General features: G+C 38.4%; 1 protein-coding gene across 1 annotated transcript in view; it reads left to right on the top strand.

Annotated features, from left to right (window-relative positions):
- LOC130246863 (fibrocystin-L-like) overlaps positions 1–20,820 on the top strand; it is a 60,975-nt gene extending 40,155 nt beyond the window's left edge. Inside the window, exons 48-76 of the mRNA XM_056480018.1 lie at positions 1,458–2,487; positions 2,600–2,788; positions 3,552–3,703; positions 5,293–5,452; positions 5,582–5,780; positions 5,886–5,974; positions 6,078–6,223; positions 6,358–6,487; positions 9,012–9,130; positions 9,244–9,373; positions 9,673–9,834; positions 10,358–10,461; positions 10,558–10,681; positions 10,790–10,911; positions 11,085–11,175; positions 12,189–12,337; positions 12,493–12,615; positions 12,692–12,803; positions 12,895–13,011; positions 13,771–13,936; positions 14,369–14,601; positions 14,681–14,845; positions 16,358–16,515; positions 16,682–16,817; positions 17,096–17,437; positions 17,536–17,690; positions 20,088–20,234; positions 20,331–20,484; positions 20,580–20,820. Of these exons, the coding sequence (XP_056335993.1) occupies positions 1,458–2,487; positions 2,600–2,788; positions 3,552–3,703; positions 5,293–5,452; positions 5,582–5,780; positions 5,886–5,974; positions 6,078–6,223; positions 6,358–6,487; positions 9,012–9,130; positions 9,244–9,373; positions 9,673–9,834; positions 10,358–10,461; positions 10,558–10,681; positions 10,790–10,911; positions 11,085–11,175; positions 12,189–12,337; positions 12,493–12,615; positions 12,692–12,803; positions 12,895–13,011; positions 13,771–13,936; positions 14,369–14,601; positions 14,681–14,845; positions 16,358–16,515; positions 16,682–16,817; positions 17,096–17,437; positions 17,536–17,690; positions 20,088–20,234; positions 20,331–20,484; positions 20,580–20,782 (5,307 nt within the window). The 3' untranslated portion in view covers positions 20,783–20,820. The remainder of the gene's footprint in view (positions 1–1,457; positions 2,488–2,599; positions 2,789–3,551; positions 3,704–5,292; positions 5,453–5,581; positions 5,781–5,885; positions 5,975–6,077; positions 6,224–6,357; positions 6,488–9,011; positions 9,131–9,243; positions 9,374–9,672; positions 9,835–10,357; positions 10,462–10,557; positions 10,682–10,789; positions 10,912–11,084; positions 11,176–12,188; positions 12,338–12,492; positions 12,616–12,691; positions 12,804–12,894; positions 13,012–13,770; positions 13,937–14,368; positions 14,602–14,680; positions 14,846–16,357; positions 16,516–16,681; positions 16,818–17,095; positions 17,438–17,535; positions 17,691–20,087; positions 20,235–20,330; positions 20,485–20,579) is intronic.
- Positions 20,821–23,110: the final 2,290 nt, after the last annotated feature.

Raw genomic sequence — 23,110 nt, forward strand, 5'->3', positions numbered from 1 at the left:
TACAGTTTGAGCATGCGAAATTCTGTAGTATGGTGCTGCAAAAAGGGGCTGGATTAAGCGAGATGATTAGACATTTTAAAACGTTTTGATACTCGATTGGCAGTCAAGTGATGCGATTTCGCAGGTCAAAGTTCACCAAGCTTCTTTGCAACTGGGAAACTTTTCGCATGACCTTGTGTTTCCAGTCTGACTCATTCCTGTGCATATGAATGGAAGTCTATGGGAAGAAAAGTTTTATCGCAGTTTTATTCTGTGATAACAACCACCTGGATGTACTTCATCCCTTTCATATAATATTTTTTCAATGACGTGATCTGATCACTACAGTAATTAAGAACAATTTGTGTATTATGTATTGCTTAAGAGTTTGTGCTGTCCTCAAAGTCTTCACAGGTCTTAGATCTGACTTGGAGCTGCACACTCTAGAAACAGAGAGCAAATAAAGAGAATTAGCATAGCTCCCGTTAATAATATTTTATGTTCATGTGAAAGGATGCATTTGATGTTTAGTTTATTTATGAGACATAGGGAAGACCTCTGAAAGACTTTTATTATCTGAAGCAGTGCAAGTATAAGGTCCGGTTGAGTTTTTACCATGGAAGTGAAATGAACCCAAAATGACTATGACTATTCTTCAAAATATCCTTTGTGTATGTGTGTGTATTTGTTTGTGTTCTACAGAGGTTAAAAATAATTTTAAACATGGAGCTTAAAGGAAAAACAACATGGAACATGGAAAGTTTTACATAGTGCTGAAAGGGACTTATTGTGCAAAATTCTCTTCAATAAAGTGTTTAAACAAAGATGTTGATCCAGAGTGTGAGTAATCAACTAGCCAATAATAGCAAATAAATCCAACATCTCCTATTTTATGATCCCCATAAATCATAAACAGTATGAGTAAGGGAGGTCTGACCTTGAGCGAGTTACACAGCCAGTCATTTCTGTTTAACTGCATTAGCAACTACTTAGTACTTACAATGTCTGCACTAAAAATTATTGCAAAAATATTTTGTTGACGTACAAAAAAAATAGTTTATGCACAGTTAAATTTATGTGCACATAAGCAGAATATCCACAGAGTGGAATATTGAGCTACATGGAATTTTTACCATGGCACACATGCAAGCAAGTTGACAGTGCTCTCCATCGCTCTTGTGCTTTGGTCGTCACAGCAACACACTGCCCTTGCACTGCACCACCCATTTAAATAAATTGGTTTCATGTCACATCACTTTTCCTTCTTTGCACTGTACAGTGACTATGGCTAGAGAGAGAACCAGTGTGCGGTCCGGTATTTTGAGCTTTCTTTTGGACAAAACTAAAAATACAGTTAATTTATTGGACATGTTATAAAAAATGCATAATATATCCCCTTTAAATGATATCTACCATTAAACAAAATATTTGCAATAAATTTCAATAATAGCATTATGTTTGTTATTGTCCTCTTTTAGCTCTTCAATGTTGGACAAGCGTTCCGTCTTGAACGCTACCCAATCCACTGGCATCTGATGGGTGACGTTCAGTTCAAGTCATATGTGCGTGGATGCAGTATCCAGCAGTCCTACAACCGTGCCGTCAGTATCCACAGCACTCACAATCTGCTGGTGGAGCGGAACGTTATCTACAATATCATGGGTGGAGCCTTCTTTATTGAGGATGGCATTGAAACTGGCAACATCCTACAGTACAACCTGGCAGTGTTTGTAAAACAGAGCACCAGTTTACAAAATGATGACATAACTCCAGCTGCATTCTGGATCACCAACCCCAATAACACCATTAGACACAATGCCGTGGCAGGAGGGACACACTTTGGGTTCTGGTACCGCATGCCTGATGATTTCAACGACCCTATTTATGATGCCTACATCTGTCCAAAGAGAGTGCCTCTGGGACAGTTCTTCAACAATACAGTGCATTCGCAAGGCTGGCTTGGCTTGTGGATTTTCCAAGATTTTTTCCCCATGAGCACCGGCAGCTGCAGCTACTCAACCCCAGCACCTGCAGTATTTCGCCGCTTCACTTCTTGGAACAATGAGAAAGGTGCAGAGTGGATGAATGTTGGATCGGTTCAGTTCAGCGAGTTCCTGATGGTCAATAATGAGAAGGCAGGAGTGGAGACCAAGAGGATCATCTGGCACTATGTTAGCGGATGGGGACTGGATGGAGGAGCCGCTGTGGTCAACAGCACAATGGTGGGTCATGTGGATGAACTGGGACTAGGAAGTGACTACTGCACCAATCGTGGTATTGTCTTGCCCCTTGATGATGGTATGAGCATCATCAACACAACTTTTGTGAACTTCAACCGTTCATCATGCACTGCAGTCAGTTTGGCAGAAGTTGCTGAAAGCTGCTCACCTCGCTGTGGAGGCTGGAGCGCGAGGTTCAGTGGGATCAAGTTTTATCATTCACCAAACAAGGCCTTGTTCAGATGGGAACATGAAGTGGCGCTAGTAGACACTGATGGATCACTGACAGGTAAAAATAATTACACATTATAGTAATTTGATGCTTAAGAGAGGGGGGGGGGTCTTCATTGTATTAGAGATTTAAATAGTGAAAATTATTTGATTTGTTAATTTTTTTAAAGGCAATGTCAGCTACAAGGTGGTGCCGAAGACTAATTTGCTCGACCCAAGACACTGCTTTTCAGCAACAGAGTGGAGCGTTGGCGTTCCTGCTGCAGTGTGTGACAACACCATTAACTTCCACCGCATGGTCGTCTACTATCCCTCATATACACTTTGGGCTAAAGATGTGATTCTTACCAATTCATACGGTAGGCTGAAACAATCTGTGACTTACCCATGCATTTGTAACCCATGTTTTTATACTTTGTTCATTTTTTCTGGTCTTTGTTTATTTTCTTTTTGGGAACATTAATTTAATCAAAATGAGAAGCCAGAAAAAGGCTAGCAGAATAAAAAAAGAACACAAGTCTAACTTTTGACTTGTGCAATGCTTGATTTTGATTGGCTGATGTGCATTGTAAGGTGTGTAATTATTTTCAGAGAAACACATGGTTCTAAAATAGTTCTGGGCAGGTCTTTTTAGCGCATTATATCTCCATATCAATCAATGATTTCAGTTGTTTTAAAGCCTACAACGGTCAAAAATCAAATCAAAACAGAAGGTTTTTCATTATATGTTTAAAAGCTGTTAGTAGAGGACAACCTGACAGATGACTCGAAACAAATTAAACATTATGTTGTGGTAACCAGAGTATAAGTGGACTAACTGATGATAGGCCATTTAATTATTGAAGATTAATGCGCATCTCTGGCCACTTCACTTCTCGTCATGGCTGCATCAACGCACCCTTGTCAATAATTCCTTACATAACATTGTGTGACATGTCTGATATACTGCAATGGATGCAAGATGTGGCTTAATGGTGCCTAATTACATATTAAAGCCAAGAATTTTTTTTTAGTTCTTTAGAACATTTGAGGAATGATCTGTTTGTTACATTGAAGTGAGCTGTGATGGTTACAATGTACCTGAGCTGGTACACTTACTCTCACTGTCATTGCTCTCTTTAGGGTCATCAGTGCTTCCGTTCCTTTATACATTTATAACCCATTCATATGGCTGGATGGCAATGCTTCCCACAGGCCAAACATACAACTGGTTATTTAATGGTGCCTCCCAAATCACTACCATCTCATACTATGGAGTGGTCTACAGCTTTCGGGTAAAGTGGACACATTACATATTTCAAACAAATGTATTGTTCATTCAAAGGAAAATTGTCAACATGCACTGACACTCATTTTGTTCCACACACATTTACTGTCATTTACATGTTCATAACAAGTAAAGTTATATAGAACATTTCTAATTTTTATATGTCCTGAACCTCTCATTAAGGTAGGTAAATGCTTTATTTCAATACATGAAGGCCCATTTAGAGTGTGTGTAAATGTTGTTACAAAGTTATAATGTAAAGTTATAATGTATTTAATGTATTTTTTTATTATTGTAATAAAAACTGACCACTTTGTTAGGTACACCTTACTAGTACAGGATTGAACCCCCTTTTGCCTTCAGAACTACCTTAATCCTTCATTGCATTGATTCAACAAGGTACAGGAAATATGGCTCTGATATTTTGGTCCATATTGACATGATAGCATCACACAGTTGCTGCAGATTTGTCGGCTGCACATCCATGATGCATGTCTCCCGTTCCACCACATCCCAAAGGTGCTCTATTGGATTGAGTTCTGGTGACTGTGGAGGTCATTTGAGTACAGTGAACTCATTGTCATCTTCAAGAAACCAGTCTGAGATGATTCGCGTTTTATGACATGGTGCGTTATCTTTCTGGAAGAAGCCATCAGATGGGTACACTGTGGTCATAAAGGGATGAACATGGACAGCAACATTACTCAGGTATGCTGTGGCATTGACACAATGCTCAATTGGTACTAATGGGCCCAAAGTGTGCCAAGAAAATATCCCCCACCATTACACCACCACCACCAGCTTGAACCGTTGATGCAAGGCAGGATGGATCCATGCTGTCATGTTGTTGATGCCACATTCTGACCCTATCATCTGAATGTCGCAGTAGAAATTGCTAGTTTTCAGACCAGGCAACATTTTTCCAATCTTCTATTGTACAATTTTGGTGAGCCTGTGCAAATTGTAGCCTCAAGTTTCCTGTTCTTAGCTGACAGGAGTGGCACCCGGTGTGGTCTTCTGCTGCTGTAGCCCATCTGCCTCAAGGTTTGACATGTTGTGCGTTCAGAGATGCTCTTCAGCATACCTTGGTTGTAACAATGATTATTTGAGATACTGTTGCCGTTCTATCACCTCCAACCAATCTGGCCAATGTCCTCTGACCTCTGGCATCAACAAGGCATTTGTGCCCACAGAACTGACACTTACTGGATATTTTCTCTTTTTCAGCCCATTCTCTGTAAACCCTAGAAAGGGTTGTGTGTGAAAATCCCAGTAGATCAGCAGTTTGAAATACTCTGACCAGCCCATCTGGCACCAACAGCCATGCCATGTTCAAAGTCACTTAAATTACCTTTCTTCCCCATTCTGATGCTCGGTTTGAACTGCAGCAGATCGTCTTGACCATCTATACATGCCTAAATGCATTGAGTTGCTGCCATGTGATTAGCTGATTAGAAATTTTGCGCTAACAAACAGTTGGACAGGTGTACCTAAAAAAGTGGCTGTGACCATTGTGTGTATAATTTGCATATATTTTCATGTATCAGATTTCTATATTTAGTATTACACTAATAAATGCCTTCTTCTGTTTGACAGCCAGAGAATTATGTTATCATAAACCACAACATGACCCAGACACCTGACAGCGTCCACATTATAGACTATAGGAGTGGTTCCCCTGAGCCCCTCAACTCCACCATGAATGTAAATGGAGACTGGTACATTAATCAGTCATCCAACAGCCTTTATTACATGGGTAAAACTATTCTCTTAACCCAAGACATGACCTGTGGACTTTGAAAGGAACACATATATTGCTCAAAACTGCTCAGTACATTGCAAATTACTGTTATTAGAAGATTAGATGTTTTGTTTTTGTCTGCAGTTTCTGGAAGAGACAGTGTGTCTAGCCGAAAGAAAAGAAACAGTGTGGACCGCTCACTTATAGACAGATATCTGGCCTTCAGTGTGTATCAGTGTTACTATCCCAAATGCATCGAACCTACCTATACACCCCCTCTTCCTCCTCCTGAAGTCAGTTCAGGTCCTGACACCCTGCAAACACCTGCAAATTTCACCTATGTGTAAGTTACCATACACACCCACAGCATTTTGTTTTTTATAGAATATCACAGAAAATACTCTGCTGTATCTATTGACCTTAATATAAGATGACTTATTGGCTTCAGTCGCTGGTCCAATGCATCCTTCTGGAGGTCAAGTCCTGAGAACAATTTCAATGTCCCACAAGAAGGCTCTGATGTTATCATTCCAGCTTGTAAGCATCTCTACATTTCAAGCCAAGACAAAAAAAGCTATTTGATAATGTTATTTTTATCAAACCCTTTAGTAATTTAAGAATATCCTTTTGTCTCTCAAAGACATTTGGATGCTTGTGGATGTTGTAGTCCCCTCCCTGAACAAGCTGAAGATAGCTGGAGTCTTAGAAATTCCAGACACAAACAACGACACCTCCATCATGCAATATACCAATGTTGTTCTGAATGCCACATACATCTCTATTCAGGTAAGAACATACAGTAGGTCAAATTAAACCTTACTTCTATACACGTCTTCGGATCATCCCACAAACTAGGATCAGACTATCAGTTATAGGATCAGTTACCTGTGAAAGACTCTAATACATTGTCACTCAATCAGGGTGGGCGTCTGATAGCCGGATGGCCCAATGAACCCTTTAGGGGTCAACTACAGATCATACTGAGAGGAAGCCATTCCACACCAGACTGGCTGTTACCATATGGACCAAACCAAGGATCCAAAGTGCTGGGTAAATGTCAACACAGGTTCATTCTGAAAACATTTATACGTTTCTGGAGATCGCAAATTATGTTGTCAGAAGTACGTTTGGCTGCATTTCGTCTTTAAAACAAACACTACGGGGCGGTATGATGCCGTTTCTTTCCGTGCTTACCAGCTGACTGCTTACCACCATGTAGACGGCTTACCCGCTGTTACCAGTTTGTCCAGTTAGCTTGCCATGTATGTCAGCAGACTTGAGACACAGAGAGGAGTTGACCACGTTGACAGGGATCAAGTCTGGTGAAGAACAGTTTCAGAAAGCTGGTTGGACATAAACAGAAGCCAAGAAATAAAATAAACAAGTAAATAACATGGTAAGAATGTGGTAAAATTTGAAATGTAGTAAAAAACAGGTAAGGATTTTTTGTTTTTTGGGTTTATTTTTGCCTGATTTGTTTTCTGGATTGCCGTTAGTTGGGTTTAGGGAAGTGGGTGGCTGGGTCAATTGGTGCCTTTGAAAACACTAATGGTTGGGTTTAGGGAAAGAGAAGGGTGGGTCAGTCAATCGATCAGTCAGTCAGTCATTCAGTCAATCAGTCAGTCAGCAGGCGCTAACGGCACTTGCCAAAGAAATTTAATATCTGAAAAAGAATACACAGTGGCCTCTGGTAGATTCGTGAAAACAAAAACTGAAAAAAAAAAAAAAAAAAACATATTCCTTGGACGTATTTTGTGATCTCCAGATGTATATATATATATATATATATATATATATATATATATATATATATATATATATATATATATATATGGCTACGTTTTCAGAATGAGCCTGGCTTGGTAAATGAATATAGATATATATTTGTACAGTCATGATTAATCATGATTAATCACACCCAAAATAAGTTTGTATTGACTTAATATATGTGTATGTGTGTGTTGTGCCTATGGTATTTAATGCGTACATCCATGTATATTTTTCTAATACAAATTATTTATAAATACAAAATATATAAGTAAATATTTTTGTGTTTGTATATACACAGTATGCATGCATATATTATGTAAATTCAGTATACATTGATGTATCGGCCGCTGATATTTATTGGCCAATATTGGATACAAAAAGGGCAGATACCAGTGGTTTATTAATTACATTGAGGCAATGAGTTGCATGTCATTTCTCAAAGCAAAATCATTAAATACTACAACAAAATCAGACCTAATATGTACAAAATGTCAGATTTGCTTTGGGAAAGAATATAGTTAGCACCAGTGTTGGGGGTAACGCATTACAAGCAACGAGTAAAGAAATGCTTTACTTTTAAATAGTAAGTAATATTATTTGAGTTACTTTTTTAAAGAAAAAATGTAATGCAAGTCATTTTTTAATTTAGTTAATTAAAAAAAAAAAATCCTGAATCAAAATGAACGTAGTCACGTTAAATCATACACGCAATGAGAGAGTGCAGGAATTGACACAAAGGAAGATGACAGAGTCTTATGTTTCTGCAATAGAAAATTCACTTTATTTTGAACACATGGAAGAAAAGGAAAAGAGAAATATCTGAATGGACAGTGATTTTACTTTTAAATAGGACAAAAAGTACAAAAGTAGCAAATGCATTGCTTTAAACTTTCATTACTCTGTATATATGGCATGTAGAGCTTAGGAAGTTCTCAGAAGATAACATTATCCTACATTAATTTTTTATGAGTTTTTTAAAGGTAAATAAACATTATACAGTGTATTGTTAGTTGCAGAGCTCCTCTATTTGAAAAAAAAGAAGAAGAAGAACCCAGCAAGTTCTGAAAGAGAATCAATTAATCATCAAAACTCAAAAGTAACGTAACACATTACTTACCATAAAAAGTAACTAAGTAACGCAATTAGTTACTTTTGTGGGAGTAACTCAATATTGTAATGCATTACTTTAATTTTCCCCAAAACTGGTTAGCGCCATTCTCAAGCGCTGACACAAAACCATTGGTTAGTTTGGACTAAAACATCTTGGACAAAAAAATAAACTGACTGCAATTTAGTGAGTCAATATCTTTCTGGTGCACCAAAATCAATAGCCTTCACATAGCAACAGCACTGGCTTTATTTCTTAAGTTTTTGAAATAAATATGTTCCATTAAATGGCAAATAGAAGTTATTGTTGTTCAAAGAAAAAATGAATAGCAAAAATCACCTTTGAAAACACTTTTTTTAATTCTGACTTTAATTTTTAATTTTAATCTAACTTTTTTTCTCTTTTTAAATTGTTAGACAGTAGAACGTAAAAGCTAGTATTGTTTAGCATGTTTGTAACCGGACAATATCAGTACACAAATAAACTCAAAGTTTTTTTTTAAATCAGTATAGTATTGGCCAGTAAAATCCTATTGGTGCATCCCTATTGTAAATGCAAAGTTTTATTTTAGATGTGATTAATCATGAATAATTTTTGACAGTACTACAATACTGTAAATCAAAATGTACATATATTATCAATAAACATATCTGCGTTATATACATTCTATGCCAAAAAAAATGGGTTGTCTTCCAGGTGTATTTGGATCTCTTGACCTGTATGGCATGCCACACAATGTGTATCACACTAAGCTGGCGAGCACATCCCAGGCAGGAAACAGCACTCTCTCTCTACAGGAGTCTGTGGACTGGAAGGTCAGAGAGCTAAAAAGACCCAATGAAAGCTGCTTGTGTAATGTGCTCTTGCAAGCTTATTTTTTGCTCTGAACTGTTATTATTTTAATAAAGCAGTCTTTTATTATCTCCAGGCTGGAGATAAGATCCTGTTGTCCACAACCAGCTATGACCCTTGGCAAACAGAAATACGCTCCATCGTGGCAGTCTCTGATTATGGTCGCACACTGACCCTGGACCAGCCTTTAACATATACACACATTGGTTAGTCCACCTAGATCCACTATAGCAATAATAAGCATTGTGGTGTATTGATGAACTGTTCCATGAACATATCAAATATAAAACTAATATGTGATATTGAGGGTTTTTTATTATTATTAGTTTTTGAAAGAAGTTTCTTTTGCAAACCATAATGATGTTTCAATGTCATTTTTTTATCAATTTAATACATGCCTGCTAATTAAAATTATTCATTTAATTCGAAACATCCTACAAATGCAATTAAATAATTGTATTATTGAATGTATTGGCACTAATATTAAATGTATCTGCTCATATAGGGGAGAGCTACAGTGTTCCAGGTACTTCAAGAAGTTATGAGCTTGCAGGAAATGTGGCTTTACTGACCAGGAACATCCAGATCATTGGTCAGGAGTATCCAGATATGTTCACAGAGTCTTATGGAGCTCGAGTGCTGGTGGGAGCTTTCTCCGGTTTCAGAGGTAGAAACTTTAGTAAATTCTCCTAAATCAGGACAAATAATACACAAATATATGTAGGTATTAATTATGAATAAGGCCCTCTATCACATTTAGTCTGTAAATATGAGGAGACTTTGCTGAAGATACAATAAAGAAACATTTTAAAAAGAGATAATCTACAGTATATGCAGTTTGGAGAACAAGGAGATATCCAGGAAGAAACTGGAGTCTGAACTATGGAAACACTTTGGCTAAATAGACAGACCTATCATTGGAACATGGGATGACAAACATGCATCCACAATATAATCCTGACACAAATATAATTTATGAGAGAACAACAGTGTGTATTGTTTTGTTGTTTATAAATAATAATTGAAAAAAAATCACTCTTAGGCTTCTTCTGGGCAATTTTGTTTGAAGACGTTAATGTCACAATAATATTAATGTATTTGTACTATGTGTCCCTTGACTTGCTAATAATCCCGTTCCAGCACAGTTTATGTAACACATTTTCATTAATTCTATCATACTTTCAACGCAGGAAAAGCTCAGATCAGAAATGTTCAGTTCTATCACACTGGACAGGAGGGATGGAACGACCTGTCAGACCCACGATACTCACTGGTGTTTCTTAACCTGGGATGGGTGAGTAAAAGACTTGATGCAGTACTTGTGCATCCAAATAAAATTTAAACATGTTCTTGTGAACTACTTACAGTAGAGTTACAATGTCTTTATTAGGTGGCTGGTGAGTCTTATGTCAGTGGATGTTCTTTTCATGACGGCTTTGCTCCTGCTATTGGCGTTTTTGGAACAGATGGACTGAGCATCGATGACAATGTGATCCATCACACTGTTGGAGAAGGTAAAGATTGATAGGCAGCTTTACTGTTAAATGTTAACTCAAAACAAAAATACTATTAAACCAAAGGTAATCACTCATAGACTTGCTATTTTCATTTTAATTTCCAAGGAATCAGAGTCTGGGGAGACAGTAATGTGGTTCGGAGGAACTTGGTTACTCTGACACTGTGGCCTGGATCATACAACGTCAGACCAGAGGAGTTCATCATTGAATGGAATGCAGCCATAGAGGTACTATTTACAGAAAACATCCAAATGGTAATAGGACGGTACTGTTCTAGATTAGAACATAGCATAGAATTATTGCCATACACATTTAGCATGGTATTTAGATTGTAATTCAAGACATTTCACATTTTGTTTGTGAAAATAGAGAGAAACATACATTAATGCTTATGTTCCAGGTGAATGAGGCCACCAATGTAATTCTACAGGGAAATATTGTTGCTGGCTATGAACGAGTGGGATTCAGAATTGATGGAGAACCCTGCCCAGGTATACACAGTAAGGTTTTGTTTCAAAAGAGGAAATTAAAGAAATACTTTGATAGACAATGTTCATCCAGATGTGTTAGTCTTAAAAACTGTAGTAACACTTTGTCATTTAAATCATTTAACATGTTGGAAGGAAAGATGAGTGTGCAACAAGGAAAGGGTAAAGGTGTATATACATGTATATCACCATTTCTCACTAAATTTCCAAAACACATTCATACAAAGTTGAATTAGTTTAGAATTTAAGTTGTATAAAAACATATTGAAAATGAAGGGAAGCTGTAAAAAGGCATGTAAATCTCAGATAGCGGCTGAAATCTCTCAGTAGTTAGAAACAATATTAGATATTTACAATATTAAAAATTAATATTAGCTGCTTCAGTCCCAACAACTACGTTGCCAAGATTATGAAAATTAAACCAGTGTGGAGATTTTAGCAAAACAATGATCCCACAGTCATGGAAACGCTTAGCTAGTTTCAGAAAAGAAAATAAAGCTGCTAGAATGACCCAGCAAATCACATGACCTGGATCCAATAGAAAATAAAAGCAAAGATCAGAGTTGATAGACGAGGCTCACAGATTAGTTGACTTTGTTGAAGTATGGGAGGAAAAAATCTGAGCAATGCATCATTCTCTATTCTCTGTAGAAGAGGCATCTTGAAGCTGTCAGTACTAAAAAGCATTTTATACAAAGCATTAAATGCTTTTCAATTGTTCAGTACATTTTCTTGTGTCATTCCATTATTATAACACATAATGTAACTTCTGGGAGAAAAAAAAAGTTTTATTTACTGTATATGTTTGGATTGACTGTCAGCAGCACATTTAGAAATATACTGTATTTACCATTAAAAATTATGTCTTGTTTTCTTTTTTTTGTTGTTGTTTTTTTTTGTTGTTGTTGTTGTTGTTTTTAACCTGCTTTATATAAATGAATCCAAAAATACTGTCTGAGAAACATGTGGTAACATTGTCTTGTGTAACACTAATATATTTCAACAATATCCAAAAGGGTTTTCAGAGTCTGAGGCACAATGGAGTCAGAATGAGGCGCATGGTGGTCTTTTCGGACTCTACATGAATAAAGATGGACTTCCTGGTTGCTCCCAGATCCAGGGCTTCACTGTCTGGAGGAGTTTTGATTTTGGGATTTATGTTCAAGTATGATAAATGATTTATGCACATTCCACTATTATACTATTCAGTAATAACAAAGTCTTTTGTCTTATTGATCAGAGACATTAATCTCTAGTTACATCACTGCTGTGTATAAGTCTGGTATAATTTTTTTATCAATATTTTCTCCTCAATTCCAGGTCTCCATGAATGTGTTGATTTCTAATGTGACCCTGATTGATAATGGAATGGGAATCATGTCTTTAATTTATAATCCTCCCTCGATCAGCCACATGTATGCTGTCAAAACTGTTCATGTGCAGGTGAGAACACACTAGATTTCTCTTCAGTCAAAGATAAGAAAATATTCATTTGATAAATGTTTTTATATATCTCCAGGGTGCACTGATTGTAGGCAGCAGCCCCAACTTCAACTGTCTAGACAGTCTGTCTATGACTATGACATATGTTTCACTCAGCAGAAGTCACAGGGCTCCACGTCCCCCCAATGGTATTCTGTGTTATAGAGTCATCCATTCACTACTGAATACATGTGATTTGTTTTCTGAACTTTTTCTAACTGCATTTTCTGAATGCAACAGGTGGCAGGTCTGGAGTCTGTTGGCCGACATTTGAATCTTACCATAACAGTGGGCCACAAAATCTTCTCACTGGACTGACCAGCTACAATGCCATCGCTGGTTTAATGACCATCTCAGGTAAATTAAAGTCAAGTTTATTTATATTTCAAGAGAAGCACGTGCTTATGATTGAATGCGGTTGAATGCGATTCACCAATCAGATGATTCCTAACCCACTATAAATAACCAGAGCGTCTTACCTTAGCCATCTTCGTCTTAAAGAATACCCCCTTCCACCCCTACTCCTCCCCTTTTCCTTGACAGGGTGGCACGGTGGCCCAGTGGTTTGCACTGTTGCCTCACAGCAAGAATGTCACTGGTTCAAGTCTTTACCTGGCTAGTTGACATTTCTGTGTGGAGTTTACATGTTCTCCATGTGCTTGCATGGGCTTCCGCTGGGCTCTCCGGTTCACTCACACAGGCCAAAAACATGCGACATAGGTAAATTGACCAAACCAAATCGGCACCTTTGATGAGCTCTTAATCAGCAGTATATCTCTCCATAGCAATTCCTAATCTGCCATTCGCTATAACAAGCAGGAGAGTTCTTGAGAACTACCTGAGCTCAAACTCCCCTCTCGCCCTGCAAACAGAAGGAAGGTCCGGGGTTAAGGATCCTATGAGCTTAGGGCTCTCTCCCAAGACAGCATGCCAAACACGCTTTATAATCAATCATCAGCAAAGTGTGAACTGTTGAAATCCTTCAAAATCTGTATGAATCTCAAGTTTGATGTCATTTTGCAACCAATCAATCAATTAATCAAGTCAGTTAATCAATCAATCAGTCAGTCAGCCAATCAAAAAAATATAAATAAAAATGCCACTTTCTGTTCCCAGACACAACTTTTGTTGGATTCCAGAATGTGTGTTCAACAGAGAGAAATTACATGTTCATGACCAACCCAGGAAATGAGGATCTACAACATCCAATCAGTGTTGAAAGGATAACCATGATAAATAGCACAGAGGACTCTCTAGCATTCATTCATCGGCCTGATCTTGGGTAAACTAAACTAGCAGTGCTAGGATGCTTAATAAGACACAATATAGAAAGGCAACAGCATGTCACCATACATTTCCTGTTGATTAGTCATAATAGAACAGTAGTAAAGTGTATAAAAAAACAAGCTATTTATGATTATTAGACTATATAATTTTTATTTTAATAGTATATATTAATATAATATCATATATTCTATAAATTAGCAATCAAAGTAATAAAAAACTATTTCTGTTACAATAAAATAAGTAAATAACAAAAAAAACTATAGCATGATCTGAGAATCTGGGTTTGGAATACCATTTGCTTAATAGATTTGAAGCTAAACACTAAGCTAAACATGCTACTAAAGATACTAAAAATGGGTGAAAAGCAGTGCATTCTAATAAAGGTGGCTGATTCATTTGTTATCAATTATTGGATCTTTTGAATCAGCAAGGTGAACCCATCAGACTGTGTGGACATGGACTGTGATGCTAAGAAGAAGTCTTTGTTGAAGGACTTGGATGGCAGTTTTCTGGGAGCTGTAGGAGCAGTGGTTCCCCAGTCTGAGTATGAGTGGGATGGGAACCCCCGGCATGGACTTGGCGATTACCGAATCCCAAAAATCATGCTCACTTATCTCAATGGCAGCCGCATACCTGTTAATCAAATCTCCCCTTACAAAGGTACAGTACGTCTGAGTGCTGTTCATTATTCACAGTAATCTAAAAGAAATCACATGACGTGGCTGTTTTACCTGTGCAGGTGTGATCAGAAACAACTGTACCTACATGAGCACCTGGCAGGGCTACAAGTGCTTTGGGCTGAACTACAAGATGTTGGTCATTGAGAGTCTGGACGCTGACACTGAAACCAGGCGTCTTTCACCTGTAGCCATCCTGGGGGACAAATATGTGGATTTGGTCAATGGTATGACACCCCTAATGCCTATTAAGGTCTAATCCCAATTCTATTTTTATGCTGCTGTTGCAGATGGTGTATTGTAAAATTTTTGTACCCCTTGGTTTCGAGCGTGGTCCTGAAAAATCTGTGTCAAGGGCTATCAAGCACTTCCCCTTAGCCTTCACCTTCAAGCTAAAGAGAATTGGGACACCCCTACCCCTTCACAGGAATGCGCGAAATGAGGGGTAATTCTAAAAGGAAGAGAAAGGGAAAGTACTAAGGGGTAGAATTAGGTTTGGGCCTTTATATCTACTTTTTATGCATCATATACTCAATGTATAATACATAAAATGCTAAATTCTGTCGTGAAACTCTACGGGGCACCCAGGCCGATTAGTCTCCAATCTGCTTCCAACCACATGGTGCAGGTGATTGGTTGCTGTCACCTCAACAAACAATGAGTTTTTATGAGAATTAAATGCCTGTTGTTTTTATCAATAAAACTTTAAAGTATAGTAGTCAATATGTATTTGACAACTTTAAAGATCCCATGAAATTGAAATAAAGTTTTGTAAATGTTAGTATTAGTATTATTAGTAGCTACTTTGACAAATAGACCCTTTTCACATTTCCGGGTTTCTCAGTAGTGGAAGACGTCATAGCTGGGTAAACTTGGGCAGCGAATGGGAGAGTACAACAATTTTTTTTTTTTACAATCCTATTTGCTGAAATAATAAAAGAAAAACTTCACAATGGTGTCATCAAGACTTTCAGAAAAAAAAAAATAGTGTGAGACTAATAACCGCAGCCAGAGGAGAGAATAACGTCAAATTTACTCTCAGCCCCATAGACGCTGCATTAGAAACACCTCGCATAAGTGGTAATTTGTTTTTTTGTAATTTGACGCAAAGAGGATATAATACATACAAAAATGCATTTAAATGTTCATTATTTTTTTTAATTTTAAAAACTTTCAAGGATTCAAGATTATGATGACCGTTAAATGCATCATAACAGGCTTGTGAAAAGGGTCCATCTACATTGTAAAAGCACTATAGAAATGAATTATTCGTTTTAGGATATCTGTAGGCTAGTGTGCTCCAAAACAGTGACAAAATTCATGTCACTTCCGTCCAAATGGATCAACGGTTTTATTCACGTCACCTCAAACTAGTTTCTCATTAAATCATAACCAATCAAATGCTCTCTACTGTCTGACATGCCCGCCCCCTTCAAGACACTTTTCATTTGCTTTTCATTTGATGCTCTTGAGCTCAACCACTCCCACTGGCAGAGCGGTGATAAAACAAAACTCTATTAAAAAGAGAAGGAGCTGCACTATGTCCCACCCATCTCTTTCGATTTCGGTTGAAATTACGTCAAACATTGAATAAAAATGCATTATTTCAAAGCACTTCACAGGATCTTTAATCTCTCCAACTGGTGTCATGACAGAGCTATATATATTTACATACTGTAAGCAGAAAAGGTTTCATTGTGTATTAATACATTTTAAATTCTTTGAATCTCTGATCACAGGCCCACAAGACCACAGCTGGTGCTCTGGCTACACATGTCGGAAGCGAGTTTCTCTCTTTCATGCCATTGTTGCCACCAGCAAATCCTTTGACATCTATTTCACCAGCACAACACCACAGAAACTAAGACTTATGTTACTGAATGCCGGACCTACAGAGGTTAGTCTAGACTATGATGTCACAGTATCTACATATTGTGTTATATTTATGTTTGATATCATTTATAATGTGCATCATCAAACATTATGAGTTTAGGCAATATTTAAATTTGAGTGTTTTATTTACTATTTTACATCACTGTACACTAATCTTCCATTGTCCTCAGTCTGTCAGAGTGGCTGTATTTTACTCAAACCCTCAGAGGTTGGATGTATATGTTAACAATAGTTTGGTTGGTCCAACAAATGCTCAGTGGAATGTGGACAAAACTGACTACACGCTGCTTGAGCCAACTTATACAGGTAGAATACAGCACAATAATGCACAATAATACAATTTTCTAAATGAATATTTAATGTTCTGTGATTGGTGAATGGCTTGCTAAACTCTGCATTTGATTCTCAAGAAATAGCTTAATACATGCCTGTTTTGTCAACACTTGATCCTCAAACACTAGCACTCTACATTACACTAGATTAACTGAGACTTGTCACAGCATCTACAAATTGTAATTCCTAATTTGACAGTTACTGTAGTTATTTAATAGCTGGATGATATATCTACTATCTGCTATCCTTAGGTCAATATGTACCCAGTTTCAATGCCAGTCATGGATCCAACTTCTTTGACCAAGACTACAAAATGATGAACATACTTCTGCGTGGCTCGGATCCTGTACAAATCCACACCTCCCCAGTTCTGTTTGTGGCCTTCAACCTCCCGGCTATGACTGAGGCAGAGTTCTTTGGGCCAAATCTGATCAACAATCTTGCAGCATTCCTGAAAATCCCACCAAACAAGATCCGAATCACTAAAATCATCCGTGAGGGAACTAATGCCAGACGTCGGCGGTCGACAGGACTGACAGTGCAGGTGGAGATCAGGGAGCCACCAGCTCAGACGACCACCAACAGCACCACAGGTGACAACAGACAGCTATATTGTATTTACACAAGAAATACACAACAGCATTTAGATCACATCATGTTGTCTGAAATTATATTTATATTCTATTCTCAGATAACACCCAACAGTTTGATGTCCTGAAGAACATTGCTGATGATCTGGGCCGTGCTGCTGTCTCTGGAAACCTGAGTCAATCCATCGGCTTTAATGTGTCCTCAATGGGTATCATTCCTCCTCCACCCTCATCCAGTGACCCAGCCTGGAATAATGTAAGATCAGCTCATGTGATCAAACACACCAAGATTACATTTTATAATGTTATGATGTCACACAGCATTTGGGAGTTTAAATTAAACTGGGCAATTGATTGTTTCTGCCCTCTTGTGTATTAAAGCCCCTACAATTCTGTTTTTTGTTTGTTGGTCACTGTCTGAGATATTCAGCTGATTATTGCATGAACCTGAACTTGACTTGAGAACTTTATATTAATCAGCTATTACAATTGACTGGCTTTGCCTTTACAGTGAGTTTCATGAAGAAGGATCCCTCACCTGTTACTCACGCTACACACTGCTCCCATCCCGCTTTGCCTCAGTGCACTCAAACACCCTACCTCTGTGCTCCTGGCTGTTCTGATAGGTCCATTCTAGGTTTTTTTTTTCCAGTGTCTTTGGCCTTTCTCGATGGTCCTGCCAGTTCTCATCTCCCACTGGTTTCTCAAAGATTTACCACCCTGGTTTTTCTGTTCCATGGTTTCCATATCAATCCTGGTTCTGTGCTTCTGCCTGTGCTCTTGTCCCACAGGCTCTGCTTTGGCTCTGCCTTGGCCCTGTGCTCCTGTCTGTTCTTCTGACCCCACACTTCTTACTGGTTTCCAGTTCCACTGGTTCTGCCCTAGTTCTGTTCTATTGCCTGCTTTGCTCTCTGGCTTCACCCTGATTTACTTTTCTGCCAACTCCACCCTGGCTCTGTGCTCCTGCCTGATTGCTATGTCCATTCTGGTTTCTTTTTCCAGTGGCTCTGCCTGGCTCTATGGTCCTGCCAGTTTTCCTCTCCCCCTGGCTTCTCAAAGATTTCCAACCCTGGTTTCCTGTTCCATGGTTTCCTGATCCATCCTGGTTCTATGCTTCTGTCTCTCTTCTTGTCTCACTGGCTCTGCGCTGTTTTCCTGACCCTTACATTCCCCACTGGTTTCCAGTTCCACTGGCTCTGCCCTAGCTTTGTATTATCGCCTGCTTTCCTTTATGTCCTCACCCTGATTTACTTTTCAGCCAAGTAAGTGAGTAATGCGTATTTATATAGCACATTTACTGTGTACTGTCTGGCCATACACCCAAAGCACTTCACAATCATGAGAGGGGGTCTCCCGACTTTACCACCAGTGTGCAGCATGCACTTAGGGTGACAATGAGACAATGGCTCCAGTGCACTCACCACACACCAGTTATAGATGGAGTGGAGAGACAGTGATACAGCCATTTCGATGGATGGGAGGTCATGGTGGGTAAGGGCTGACGGATGAAATTTGGCCAGGACACCGGGGTTACACCCCTACTATTTATGAGAAATGCCATGGGGTTTTTAAACAACCACAGAGAGTCAGGACCTCGGTTTAACGTCTCATCTGAAAGACAGCGCTCACTGACAGTACAGTGTCCCCTTCACTTTACTGGGCCATTAGGACTTACACAGACCGCAGATGGAGCACCCTCTCCTGGCCTCTCTAACACCACTTCCAAAAGCAACCTAGTTTTTCCATGTGGTCTCCCATCGAGGTACTGACCAGGCTTAGCTCTGCTTAGCTTCAGTGTGTAACTGGTTTTGGGCTGCAGGGTGATATGGCTGTGGCTCCACCCTGGACCTCCACCCTCCACTCACACTGTAGTGAGCACTACAGTGAACTCTACAGTGAACACACCGCAGTGAACACACTACAGTGAACATTTGCTTTTGTAGGCTTCTAATGCCAGCTCAGCCATGGCTCTGTGCTCCTGCCTGCTTCCCTGTCTATCTTCACCCTAAATTATTTTTCTGACAGCTCTGTCCTGGCTCTGTGCTTCTGCCTGTCCTTGTGTCCAACCAGCTTTACCCTGGTTTTCTTCTTCCACTAGTTCCCCCCTGCCTTTGTGCTCCTCTTTGTTCACCAGTCCTATCATATTCACCCTTACTTTCTTTTCTCCAGCTCCACCCTAGTGCTGTACTCCTGCCTGTTCTCTTGTCCCATTAGCTCCATCTTGTTTTCCTCTTGCACAGGGCTTGCCCTAGTTTCCTGTTTCACTAGCTCCATTCTTGCTCATCCTAGCTCCTGCTTGATGGCGTACCCTGCCAGCCCCTGTCCTATTCTCCATCACATAGCTCCCCATTACAGTTTTATCTATTTGTCAGTAATACATGTAATTTTTTTTCTAATATAATTTTGTGATGTTGAAGTGATGTTCATTGTTCGTGTTCATCTCTGAATGTCTTGTTGAACAGTTTTAGGTTATATGAAAGAAGGCATATTGTTGTAATAGATAATGATCCAAAAGTAGTTGATAGTTGATGGTGACGCATATCAAATACCTTTCTTTATTTTAATTCTCTCTTTCTCTCTCTCTCTCTCTCTCTCTCTCTCTCTCTCTCTCTCTCTCTCTCTCTCTCTCTCTCTCTCTCTCTCTCTCTGTCAGGTGGCCACTCAGGAAGTGACTCGTGCAGACCAGCAGGTGGAGACGGTCAAGACTGTATCTTCTCTGAAGGTGGTGGTTCAGCCGGAGGCTGGATTGGTCCTTGGACCGCTCAATGTTCAGCCAAGCATCATGGCTCTGGATGCAATGGTGAGAATTCATTCAGAATACTTGGAGATTATTAGGAAATAAATAGCACTTAGTATTGAATGGAAAGTGCATCTTTTCATACGTGTCTGTTTCTAGGGTGAATGTGTGTCTGTGGGAGTGACGTCTCTGACCCTCTCAGCTGTGCTCAAAGATGCTAATGGAAATCCAGTCGAGGGACTTTACGGAAACACAACCATTCCGTTCAGTGTCTGCTGGGCAAATTACACTGACTTAGCCATCTATACAAGCGGTGGGTCATCTACGTTACATTTTGTTCATTTTTTCTGTCATTGTTGCTTGTAATTTAAGCATTTACAACATTATCTCTCTGTACCTCTTCAACAGGTCAGAACTTGAAGTTGGCCTTTACTTTGACTCAGTGGAACGCTGAGTCAAGATCCTTTACCCTGAGGTCACCTACAACACCATCTAGTGTTGGCAATGGTTTTGCCAGCATCTTTGGCTCCAGTCCAGCCATCTCAACCATGTCTGTGTATCTGATCATGCTGTTCAGTACTCTGCTCCTCCTGCTCCAATACAAGGAGTGATTAAACCTATGAAAAGATTGCATACTGTTCATTTTTAATATAACACATTACATTGTCTGTCAATGATTTGCATTTATGGGCTTCTATTTTCTCATATGATCATCAACTGTACTATGCCTTAATGATTAATTCTGTACACAATCACTAATCACAACTGTTTAACAACATGTACAAATTTCTGCATTCAATTTAAGCTTTACAGTATAACCATATCAAATAAAGCATTGAACTAGACTCTTCAGATTCATGTTTTTTTCTTTTTTTTTTACAAACTATAAACAAATGTTTTTTGTCCATAACACAGTCGTCCGGACAGTATTGTACATCATCTTTTTGAAAAATAATTATCCAAAACCACCTAACCCTTCCTTGCAAGCACAGGACATCAACATGACGTATTCCAAAGTCATGGGGACATTAGAATTTGTTTGGAAATGAAAATCAAGTTGACATCAGAACCCAACATCAGGCTGATGTCAATGTCCAACGTCCAACCTAAAATATCAAAGTCTAATCATGTAACACCTTGACGCTGTGTGGACGTTACCACTATGACATATATCAGACGTTGGATTTTGGTCACTTTCCAACACAACCTAATTCTAAATCAACCAAATATCAACATAATTTCACGTCGTTATTGGACGACAAAATAATGTTGTCCCCAGACATTGGTTAGACATTGAATTTTGGTCACCTGACGTCAAGACCTAAATCTAACCTAATATTAATGTCTTATGATGTTGTGTGCCTGCTGGGTTGTAACATGGGTAGAAGGTTTGGCTAAGATAGATATTCTAATAGATTTTTTTAAGATCCCGTTTGTGTTGAAACTGCACATTGTGAATAGAATAGAATGGAATAGAATAGGTATTACACCACATTTCTCAAATGATGGCTGACCCAGGGACATTTTTAATAAGCAAACAGTTAAATTATTAGAAAAATAAAACCATCAGGGACACACACGTTGAGTTTCCATGCTTTACGGGGACATAGACGTAATGAATTTTGTACTACTACTTCATTAATTCATTTTCTTTTCGGCTTAGTCCCTTTGTTAATCTAGGGTTGCCTCAGCAGAATGAACCGCCAATTTATCCAGCATATTTTTTACGCAGCGAATGCCCTTCTAGCTGCAACCCATGACTGGGAAACACCATACACACTCTCACATTCACACACATACACTACAGACAATTTAGCTCATCTAATTCACCCATAGCGCATGTCTTTGGACTGTGGGGGAAACCGGAGCACTGGAAAAAACCCATACGAAGGCTCGAACCAGCGATCTTCTTGCTGTAAGGCGATTGTGCTTCCCACTGCGCCACTGTGATGCCATTTTTTGTACTATACAGACTGTAATTCTTTACCCCAACTTTTACATTTTCAGGATACTACATTCCGTATGACTCATGAACCATTTCCTTATGAGGATCAAAAATGTCCCAACAAAGTCGAAAATGTGTGGTATCACTATAGATATTTGGTACCCCGTAGTACGGACACACAAAAGACGTTGCACACGAGGACCACTAGAGGGAGACAAAGTCGATAGCGCTTCCAATAGTTCTCACACTCACTAATTCTTACACCTGCAAAACTTTGACAAGAAAAAAAAAAAACACATTTTTGTTAAATCGACTGTTTTTCTTCTTCTGCATATTCAGCATGCAGTTAAAGTGTTATGAAATATATTTTCATAACACATCCTTGTAAATAAACCCATAAGCATAAAAATACAAATCCCATATCTGATATGCTAATATATACAAATCACAGGCATACAAGTTCATTTTTTGGATTTCACAGATATAAAAATCATGCAACAAATTTTTCAAAGTTTGTATCTTTTATTGCATGTATTGTCGACCTTCAAAAGTTGTTTTGTTAGACATTCTTATGGTTTATTGTAATTATCCTGCAAATATAGTAAAACGGCGATCTGAAGCAGGACTGGGAAGATTGACAGTGGGTAGGAGCAGTGGTGTAGTCCTAAAAAAAAGGTGGTGTACTATTGCACCCAACTCACATTTTAAATGAAAGTAGGCAAATAAACGACGAAAGTCAATGTTTCTTTGATTCATTAGCTATATATATATATATATATATATATATATATATATATATATATATATATATATATATATATATATATATATATATATATATATATATATATATATATATATATATATATTAACTTCCACGAAAGGAAAAACAGCTTTCTTCAAAATATCTTCTTTTGTGTTCAACAGAAGGAAAAAAGACAAACCAGTTTAGAATAAGTCAAGGTTGAGTAAATGATGAACATTTTCATTTTTT

The sequence above is a fragment of the Danio aesculapii genome, chromosome 19 (genome assembly GCF_903798145.1).
Source record: "Danio aesculapii chromosome 19, fDanAes4.1, whole genome shotgun sequence".
Taxonomy (NCBI): domain Eukaryota; kingdom Metazoa; phylum Chordata; class Actinopteri; order Cypriniformes; family Danionidae; genus Danio; species Danio aesculapii.